This window comes from Drosophila bipectinata, chromosome 3L, assembly GCF_030179905.1.
Source record: "Drosophila bipectinata strain 14024-0381.07 chromosome 3L, DbipHiC1v2, whole genome shotgun sequence".
Classification (NCBI taxonomy): Eukaryota; Metazoa; Arthropoda; class Insecta; order Diptera; family Drosophilidae; genus Drosophila; species Drosophila bipectinata.
Window position 1 is genome coordinate 4,355,589 of NC_091738.1, and position 11,287 is coordinate 4,366,875.

General features: G+C 41.1%; 1 protein-coding gene across 1 annotated transcript; it reads left to right on the forward strand.

Moving 5' to 3' along the window:
• The first annotated feature begins 369 nt into the window (after window positions 1-369).
• Window positions 370-7,368, forward strand: LOC108127585 (fatty acyl-CoA reductase wat). Its single transcript, XM_043209865.2, has 11 exons — window positions 370-438; window positions 748-1,124; window positions 1,321-1,449; window positions 2,807-2,926; window positions 3,312-3,410; window positions 3,639-3,795; window positions 4,877-5,066; window positions 5,446-5,589; window positions 6,109-6,228; window positions 6,788-7,051; window positions 7,218-7,368. The coding sequence occupies exons 1-11, from the start codon at window positions 414-416 to the stop codon at window positions 7,327-7,329; spliced, it is 1,737 nt and encodes a 578-aa protein (XP_043065800.2). The 5' UTR covers window positions 370-413; the 3' UTR covers window positions 7,330-7,368.
• The last annotated feature ends 3,919 nt before the right edge of the window (window positions 7,369-11,287 follow it).

Consider the following 11,287-nt stretch of genomic DNA (forward strand, 5'->3'; position numbering starts at 1 on the left):
CATTGTTTAAAATGGCTCAACAAGCGGACGCCATCGAGCCTGAACGGGTGACAGAGACAGACACAGATTTCCCCTCTCCCTTCCGTGTACCTTCCGTGATGTTACGCCAGACATCCGGCGGGCAGGTCATCAGGTCAAATGCAACCGCAATGTCAGCCAGACCACTACATACACACGTCTATATAGACGACTATATTGAAAAAAGAGTGCACACGCAAATCGACATGGAATAATTGGGTTAGAATGGCTCATATTTATATAATTGACATACGGTGGGAAAATCCTTACGATATATGAGTGGCATTTATTGATTAAAATCCAACTTTTAACCACTTTTAAATTGAAAACTTGTCAATGTACATTGTACCCTTGAAGTGAACGGTTGGATTTTTTTTTGTGTGGCTTTAAGAAAAATGCACGAAGCTAATTCTCCTAAAAGTAAGAAGGCCTATTGGCTTAATATATATACTATGAACTGTACGAAATATATATTCAACATAAAACTAAAAGAATAGTACCAATTTAAAGTACAGTTTGTTTGAAATTGATTCTAAAAATATACATCTTCTGTGACTATTATTAGGAATGTATTGATTTTTTAAATTTTTATCGGATTGGAAAGGCCTTTAAATTATTAAATAAATATTGAATCATTTACTTAAAATATTCTTAAATTATTTCAAAAATTAATAAAGCATTCCTAATCCTTAAAACTAATTTAAAATTCTTCATTAATGGTCAAATTAGCTTCCAAAAAGGCTTTTTCATCAACGAGCTCTTCGCGTCGCAGCAGCAATGATCCTGCCACGGCCAGTGCTCACCAGGAAGAGGACGACCAGGAGGAGCAGCTCTTTCAGGAGGCAGCCTCCAGTACGAGGACAAACAGCATCGATGGAAGTCCCGGATCCCTACCCACTGGGCTGGCCCACTGTGTGAGTGCCACTCCGGTTACGGATTTCTATAGCAACGCCACCGTACTCATTACGGGCGGAACGGGATTCGTGGGCAAAGTGTTAACAGAGAAATTGCTACGCTCGTTTGGATTGCGTAAAATTTACATGCTGATACGCAGCAAGGACAACATGAGCATACAGGAGCGTTTGCAGGGCTTTTTCAATGAATCGGTAAGTGTCAGCCATAGAGTAGCAGTAGCAATGTAGCAGCAGCAGTCCAGGATGCGGGAGGAAGTGGCAGCCTGTCAATGCTGGGGGCCCGCAGACAAGGACAATGCTGGATAAAAATGTTGGAAACACCATCACCCCTACCACTATCACCAACTGAAAGTCACCCATCTCGACCATCTCTCGTGCCTTCCAACAGATATTCAATAGAATGCGCGACGAGTCGCCGCAATTGTTGGAGAAGGTGCATCCGATACGCGCTGATTACAGTGCCATCGACCTGGACATTGATGCCGCCGACCGAGCAATGCTCTCGTCTGAGGTCCAGGTGAGTAAGTTTTGTTGATGTTCTGCCTCGATTTGGTCCTGTCCTGCCTACCTACCTACTGCCTGCTTCCTTTGCCGCCCATACCCTTGTTGCACCTCAAACCCGACTCCGTTGGCAATTCAATCAATGGTCTTTTTGTGTGAGAAACTTTTCATGGGCTTTTGTTGTGTTTGCCTATCTGGATGGCTCCCCCGATTCCTGTCAGTTTGTATATAGTTACACTGCGAGAAAAGAGGTTTAAAAAGGGTTTATATTTTTTCAAATTTAAGAAAGAAAGAGCTGGAGTTTAGGAATCATCTTTATGAGTTTGAAATCTTTAAGACTATTTTTTGTCAGTTTTTTTATTGATACAATTTGTAGACCCTTTTTGGAAGTGTATCTGGTTACCTTCTCTTTATCTCTATGCTACCCTCCACCTTCCTCCCCTATCTGGCTTGCACATTACGTATACGTAGAACGTTGCATGCCAAAGGCAGGCGCAATGTTTACGACAACACCAGTCAGCCAGTCAGTTTATTTCTTTCGTTTCTCGCTCTATTTTGTATTTTTCTACTTTTTGTTTTGTTTTGCTGATCACAAGAGGCATACGATATGTATGCATATATATATATTGAACCTGTTTTTCCCTTTTTTTTTGTTCAACAAAAATTGAAAACTCGCCGCCGCCACGTAAAACTGTGAAAATGTGTAGAGCTGCATCCTGGCCGAACGGCTGCTCCTGTGGTTGTTGCCACTTCTGCTGAAGCTTCTGGTGGTGTTGCTACTGCTGGTTGCTGTTGGTTATAAAACACAATATATAAATAAATGAAAATTCCTGTGCATGCTTCAAGTGCTTGGCATGCGCGAGCCATTGTCCTGCCATCCGGGCACTTCCGCATCCTCATCCTCATCCGGATCCGCGTCCGCATCCGTTGGTCGTTTTTATTTTTCCTCTCGCTCCCAGTGCCCAGTGTTTGGGGAAAACATTTTGCATACAAGTCACTCCGTCGACGGCCTGGTCTTCCTGCCACTGCCTGGTCCTGTTCTGTTCGGTTCTGTTCTGTTTAGAGAAGTCCTCCGCTGGCACTGTTTTAAGCTGAAATTGCTTTGTTGTCGATGTTCAATGCATGCGTCCTGGCACTGCTCCTAAAGCTTCTTTTTCTGGATTTTGTGTGCTGACTTTGAGGTTATCGTTGAACGCAGGCCAAGCATTTGAGCCACCAAGCCATACAGATCTCTTCAACAGCTGCCCCATATGCCCCATCTGGCCCATGTGCTGCTTTGTATGCGCATCTCATGTGCATTTTGCATGAGCTGCTTTTTTGGCTTTGTGTTTTTTTTGACTTTTAATATGCATTACAATCCGTGGCTCCTGCAGATTGTCTTTAATGTGGTGGCATCGGTGAAGTTCAATGAGAAGCTCAGCGACGCCATAGACATCAACGTCCTTGGCACCAAGAAGATACTCGATCTGGCCATGGAAATGAAGCAATTAAAGGTAAGCTCTTAAAGTCTTAATTTAAATGGACATCCCAATCACACTATCAGCCACACTTCCATTAGTAAAAATAAACAATGCGAAATGCCAAAGTAAAATATTTGCATATCGCGCGTTTAAGTAACCAAAATACATAATTTCCATGTCTGAATGGCTTGCAAAAATATTTGAGTATGAATTGTAATATTTACGAATGTACTTTTCCATTTTGGACCAATCTCGTTTTTTCCCAACCGACTTATTTGGTTGTTGCATATTTTACGGCGTTGGCGGGCAAACAATTTGCAACACAATTCAATCAACATTCGACATGCGTGTTTTTCCGCAATGCTCGTTCGCCGCATGCTGCATGCTGCAATGCCGCTTGCCACTCCGCGGGGCACAGTCCTTCGTACACATTTCAACACTATACTGCAACTGCAATCGCGAATTTATCAAGGAACAAGTGTACGAGAACGAAATTGGCTACGAAAAAATCATGCAGGTAGGTAATGCGTTTTCATAAAAAAGTGAAACATCAATAAAATAAATCAGAGAGACAAAGGGACAGAAGATGAGATATGAAACTTAAATGATAAATTTATTTAATATAAAAAATAAATAAATATTTATGGTTTTTGTTTTAAGTTGATACCCTTAGGAGTATCTTGGATCTCTCATAAAAACTTACCTTAAGATATAAGTCCTTATTTAATTTAAATTTAATCTTTAGATCTATCGCACCTTTGATGACGAAACCTTGGAGAAGATGCGACATTGCCTTATAGGCCAAATGCCCAATACCTACACGATGACCAAGAAATGTGCCGAGAATCTGGTGAATCATCGAGCCTTTCACATGCCGGCTGGCATCTTCCGGCCGCCCATAGGTGACTGGGGAGTGGAATGGGTGGGAATATGGGATATTTATTGCCCTTTCAGACTTGACTTAACAAACTAATTGTCAGATAATTAGCACAAATACCCAGGGGCAGGTACACAATGTAAACAAACGAAAACATTTTCAACTCTGCCACAGATAGATCCCCCGGAGGATCCCCAGAAAGAAACCAACTACGAAGAAAAAGGAATATTTAAAATTTAGTGAAAAATAGCCAACACAGTTGTCTTTCCTGGCCGGGTATACTAGAGGGTGAAGGAGACTTTGGGTTTACCAGATAAATGCATGTGGAAAAAGTTTTTATATTTTCAGTTTCTGTTTTTTTTTTTGTTTTTTTTTGGGAAGGAGGGGAGGTATTTGGTTTCTTGTTTGTGATGGCAACGAAACGCAACGTAACGTAACGAACGAAACGTAACAAAAAGTCAGAAGCATGGCTGACTTGGTTTTCCCGTCTGGCTCAGGGGTGGAGGTGGAGCTGCTCTCGAAGCTCTCGAGGAACAAAGCACAAACAAATTTTCATTTATTTTAACACAAAAATGCCAAAGCATCCTCCTCATGCAGCTGCATCCTAAGCTGCCTTTCCAAACGAGAATGGCAATGGAAGAATTTTTAGATCGGCTTGTTGCAAATTTAATGCTCTTAAAAATATATAAATTTTTATAACAAATTTATTACTAATAGGGTCTATTAAAGCACAATTATTAAAGACCCTTTTGTTGAAAAATTTTAAAATTTAAAGGCTTTCTAATCACTCCACCTAATCCCTTTGTATAGAGTATAGTTTTCAAAAAATCACAACCAAAACTTGCAATTGGGAGCCTGGCATATCAGTTAGCAAATAGCAAATGGAATGGAAAGACATGGGAGGAGGGAGCCGGGCTTTGGGCGGAGTGGAATAGTGAACGGGGGTGGAAAGTTGGGGCTGGGATTGTGGGTTTCTGGTGGACCGACCGGTCGCAACCATTATCGCTTTGACGCTGGCTAAAATCAACAAGGATTCCCCCACCGTCTGCCCATTCTCGAGGATGCCGGGGCGAACAAAGCAGCCATTAATTCTTATTTATTCGCAGTAATGTCAACGTACAAGGATCCATTTCCCGGCTGGACTGATAATTTGTACGGGCCATCAGGTTTATGCACTTGGTCTGCCCGGGGACTCGTCCGTTGCATTTACGGGAAGGCCAGCTGCAAGGCGAACATGGTGCCCGCCGATTATGTGGTGAATGCCATGATAGCAACCGCCTGGGACATATCCCGAAGGTTAGTCCTTACCCAGCATACCAACGGCACACCAGTAGCACACAAGTACACAGCACAAGCACACATTCTGAGGCAGATCCTGACGGTGCCGAAGCGGTGCCGGAGGATGTGTAAAAGTTGTAAAAGAGTTGCACCGCAAGCTGATAGCGTTTGGTTGTTGGCCAACAGCAGAAAGAAGCGGAAAATTGGTAAATACAAAAACTGGAAAATTAAGAAAGCCAAAGGTGCCTGGCGATGATACCGAGGGAGTTGCAAAAGCGAATGGAAGTAAGATGAACCAGCCAGTGGTTTTAGATATATCGCACCATTTTCCTTTCAATTACATAAATTAAGACTTTAAATAGATTACTCCTTTCATCCTAATAATCCACTTTTTCAGATTTAAGCTCCGGGAATGTCAGATTGATGGAAAATCAGAGCTGCCCGTTTACAACTACGTTTCGGAGGTGAACAACATAACCTGGGGCGAGTACATGCGTCTGTCGCGCAAAGGATTTCACGAGCCCTTCGACAAGGCACTCTGGTGAGTTAAGCCCGCAAACACTGTGAAACGTTGCTAACATATTCGATATAAAATAAATACTATTTTTATTGAATTTTTACTTCCACCAAACAAACAAAAAAAAATACGATATATGAATGGCTGGCATATTCCGTGCATGTCTAATCCCTTGATTAAATATTGCCGAATTTTTGCGAATGGAATGGTAAATTTATCTATGTTCTCTGCTAATACCTTGAAACAACGAATCGAATTGAATCGAAACGAAACCTGAACCTGAACCTGCTCTCTGAACAAAAAACAAAAACGGAATAAATAAAACTGGGCTTAAACAACGCAAAACCGAAACCGAGCAACCAATATACACAAACTGAAAATACAAAAACCGGTATGGGGATTTCCAACTAAACCAAATCGAACCCAAATGCCACACGGAATCGTTGGAATCGCCATATATCCTGGACCCCCCTCGGACATGCATCGGACACCCCCATCCCCAAACACACACACACCTTTCGATCGACCGCATTATTGTCACAGGTGCTTCTCGTACGTTATAATACCATCGAAGCCTCTGCATTGTGCAATTGCATTTTTCTTGCACAATATCCCAGCTTATATTTTAGATTTAATTGCCATGGTCACCGGACAAAAGCGCATGTAAGTATCCTGTTGCCCCACTACCTCACTGCCCCGCCCCCTCCCTCTTCCCATTGAGAATATGTCCTCCAAGGTGGCAGGGACATCGAAGTAGTGTGTGGTTTTCGGGGGTAAGCTACATTGAATGGATTTTAAATGGTACATGGAAAGGCAATTGAATGACCATTTTTAGGGTATTTTATAGGGGGTTAATGTTTAAGTAGAGGGTTGGTTTTCCGGGCGTATATCTGAAACTTAAATATATCGTAACTCCATATCAAATAAAGGCATACATGATAATTAATATCATATTTTACAAAAACTGAATGCGTATAATACAGAGCATTACCTAGTCGTTGATTAGCTCTTAGTTAGCTGGCAAAGCTCTTTAGTTGCAACCTCGTATGGCATACTTAACAGCTTCCAATTAAAGCGCATTAGCTGCAAAATGTTGAGATTCATTGATGAAAAGACACCAGGTTTATAAATCATTCATACACGTGCCTCCAAACCAGTTTATATCTCTGCTTGAATAGGTAGTTTATTTTTAATAATAACCCCAATTTCGTCCTGTGTACAGATATGTGAAGGCTTATGGGAAAATCTCTCGCATAATCGACATGATGGCTTGGTTCGGCCTCAAGGAGTGGAAGTTCGCCCATCGCAACATTGACGAATTGAACGAGCTGCTGCCGCGCGAGGAGCGTCGGGTGCTGCAGTTCAACATTGCCACGATTAATTGGAGCGAATATTTCCGTTCGTACCTCAGTGGCATCAGGCGCTACTTCTTCAAGGATAGCGCTAACGATAATAAATTACAGCAGCGCAAAACTATTTATCGCAGGTGAGTCTGACTCCAGGTTTTCGGGACCAGAACTGGGCTGGGTGAAGAGACCGGCTCGGCTGGAGAGCCCTCCTTCGCTAAGTAGTTTTTAATTACACTTTGTTTACTCCCTTTTGCATGCTGCTCCTTGATGCTCCTTGATGCATCTGTAACTGGACTGGCCCAGGATGCTCCTCCTGCACACTCTCTTGAAGACGACATTCGGTCTTTCATTAATTATGTGCATGCTCAAAGTTTATCTCAGGATTTTCAAAATTATGCCAAAGATTGCGCTCTGATGGCGAACGAGCATGATTGTAAATTATAATGAAACGATTTCCCCCACCCTTGGGGCATCTTTTAATAAATCGAGCGTTTCTTAAAGCATCTTGTGACTTTTCTCTGACATTACTCATACGACGTGTGGCGCGAAACTTTTGACAACTTTTTTCCCTTGCTCCTTTGAGCTGACAGACATCTTAGTTGGCCCCTCACGGTGCCCAGGTAAGCAAAGTTACCTTTCCTGAACTTTGTTCCAACATTTTTTGTTTTTTCTTTATTTTATCCACACTCTGCAAGTACTAGTATATATGTATATATTTTGTTGTCACGCTGAGGTCTGTGAAATATGATGCAATTTCTGGCACGATAAAGTTGCAAGAACGCCGCGATCTGGAAGCGCATCAAAATGTGTCCTGCATGTTTTGACTTTAAGTGCAGAAAGCTGAGGGGGTCATTGTGGGGCAAGTTACTCCATTACTCTAACCGAAAATGTTTAGGCCATAAAAGGGACTTTGCCAGAAAACAGGAATTATGTGTTTCAAGGATTTAAATTCTTTGTATAAAAACCAAATTTTTAAATCTGAAAACACTAAATGCTTTTAATGGTAATGATTTTATTTACTCTAGTTCCATAATTATTTTTGAAGTTTTCAATTTTAAATTCAATAAGTTTTAAAGAAAAATCTTTATAAATATCTTACATTTTTCCATTTCATGTTCTTTTTTATGAGAGCATTCCAATAGCTGCAAGCCACAAAGAATATTTCCCCTAGTTTCCGGAGAAAAGAAATATGGCCGAGAAGTGAACGTAAACAACACGACAAATACAAAGACACAAACACACCAACACCAACATATGCCAGCGGATATATATGTATAGGCGATATACATACATACATATATAATTTTAGTTAAAAGTTTTATTTCTCGCATATTTCATATTCTTGGCTGAAACTTTTTCCACCTCGAGCATTTCCTTGTTTCATATTTCATCCCGAAAAGAAGGCCAAAGAAAGAGACAGAGCAAGAAGGCGCGAAAAGGACAGCCGTCCGCCCCTCTGCCACCCCGCGCGCATTCATTATTGTGTAATATTTTTACATTATTTTATTATAAATCAACAAAATGCACTCAACGCGGCGGCACAAAAAAGTTGCATCTACGTCGACGCCGACAGCGACTGTAGATGCAACGGCAGCAGAAGCAGCAGCGGCAGCGGCAGTGGCAGCAACTTCTGCTGCTGACAGCAGAAACACATTAAACGTCATAAAATGCACAACGCAGCTAAAAGTCGCCGAAAGATGGGGGAGGCGCCACGGGAAAGGGGCTGGCGTCAGGGATGGCCCTTTGCCTTTATAATTTATTTTTGCTTGAATTAATGTGAATACTTTTTACCACTTGGCTGCGCAGAGTTGCCGCACTACCTGATAGTGGCTCCCGCAGTTCCTGATGCTCCAGCACCAGCTCCCAGCCTGTGTCTCCTGATAAGGTAAGTATGTAAGTGCAGCAGGACTCGCCTCATACTAAGGGCACCGAAAATTACTTCAAAATTATCATAAGTGCAAACACAAAACGCTCAAAAACACACGTGAGCAAAGATAGCAAGAGGAAGTGCATTTTTTATTCTTAAAGAGAAAGATTTTGGGTTTTATATAATTAGGTAAATTTTAAAGGATAAAAATCGAGAAACGATTTAGAAATCGTTTAAGGTATTCCGCTTAGGAATCGGATAAAAATTGGCCAAGATACGGTCATCCCTGTACGCCATTTGGGCCTTCCATGCATTTCCCCCAATTCTAGAAGGGGGTCATCCAGAAAATTTGACAAAAAATCTAAAAAATAATTTGTTTCTAGATTTTGATGCAGATTGATGGAGAATCGATCCAGAAATCGTTTAAGAAATTCCGCTTAGGAATCGGATAAAAATTGGCCAAGATACGGTCATCGCTGTAGGCCATTTGGGCCATCCATGCATTTTCGCCAATTCGGAAGGGAAGATCATCCAGAAAATTTGACAAAAAATCCAAAAAATAATTTGTTTTTTAGATTTTGATGCAGATTGATGGTGAATCGATCCTAAGAATCGGATAAAAATTGGCAAAGATACAGTCATCGCTGTGGGCCATTTGGGCCATCCATGCATTTTCCACATTTTCCCCAATTCTGGAAGGGGATCGTCCAGAAAATTTGACAAAAAATCTAAAAAAAAATATGTTTCTAGATTTTGATGCAGATTGATGGAGAATCGATCCAGAAATCATTTAAGGTATTCCGTGTAAGAATCGGATAAAAATTGGGTAAGATACTGTCATATCTGTGGGCCATTTGGGCCTCTCATGCATTTTCCCAATTTCCGGAAGGGGATCATCCAGAAAATTTGACAAAAAATTCAAAAAATAATTTGTTTCTAGATTGTGATGCAGATTGATGGAGAATCGATCCAGAAATCGTTTAAGGTATTCCGCTTAAGAATCGGATAAAAATTGGCAAAGATACAGTCATCGCTGTGGGCCATATAGGCCTCCCATGTAGTTTCCCCAATTCTGGAAGGGGATCATCCAGAAAATTTGACAAAAAATTTAGAACAAAAATTGTTTCTAGATACATTTCTAGGACCAAAATACAGTCATTGCTTTGGGTATGCACCTCAAAACACCTCCAAAATGACAAACAATGTAACAAAATTTTTTTTAAATTATGTACCCGCATTTTCAGTGTACTTACGTATCAGTTCATCCTAATTCCGGAGCTTGAGACACTGCTTTGCATAATCAGTCTGGTCATGGCAAGCGACGAGAGTTGAGTTGGTGGCACGTGGAGCCAAAAACTCACCGACTAGCGGCAAATGTGCAACATCATCAGCTGTCAGATGCCAGCTGCTGGGATCTGCATCAGTTGCAAGATGCTGGAGTGTGGTGATGTGCAGCGGGTGTTGATAATCAAGTCAGCATTAGAGGGTGTTCGGTCATGTGGACACTGAGCTTTGGCCTGGCCGGGCAATGCGGCGTATAAGCAATATTCTAAATGCAGCAGCACCAGCAGCATCAGCCACAAAACCAATAAAATTATTGGATACAACCGAAGCATAAATCATAAAAAATTCTGCAACAGCATGTTACGAATATTTAGCATGTTGGGCTCGTTATGTTTGCCTGTTTTGTGTTCGTATAGATTTTTAATTTAAAACAACCTGGTCGAAGGTACCTAAGCCAGGGCCCGAGCACCTGTGACCAGGGAAAATGCCCTCGAAAGGCCATTAGTTGTTTGTCCAGGACCCAGCCTAATGTCCTCATGTCAAAGTCCATGCTCAGACACTGGGCCAGGACAACAAAACACATACAGTGCACTGAAAGGAAATTTAATAGGTATTAAGCTAAAGAAAAGTATTTTTTAGGCTTCTTTTTACAATTCAATGAAATATTTAAAGGAAATTTATAGCCTCTTGTTATTTAAATATTTGGAAAATATAAATTATTAAAATTTTTTTCATGTTTAGAAGTCAGGCTGGGCATGCAAACGTAGCAAGCAATAAAGAAGATTTGTGTCCCCGTCGCATTTTGTGGATACATTTTTACCCCTTCATGGTCCTTGTACTGTCTTTTCATTTTCATTTTCTTTCTTTTTTTTTGCAAATTTTGCAGAAAATCTGAGGCCAGAGTAGAAGTCAAGTTTGGTTTGGGCTAATGACCACAGAATGGCTGCTGCTTGCAGTCAGTCTGGTTGGCAAAGGGACATCCGTTGTTTGGCCTCTAGAAGGACAGAAATGGAATCGAAAGGGACACTTTGGGGGATCAGGTTGAGCAGGTAATAGCCAGGTCCTTTTGAAAAGACAAAATTACATTTTACATCAAATAGTCAACAAAACAATGAGTAAATAAAATGCTTATGAAATTTTAAATACTTTAAATGACAATTTCCATGCTCATTCATTGTTACCTCCGTTGGGATGCAATTTGCAAAAATACTTTTCGAAATTA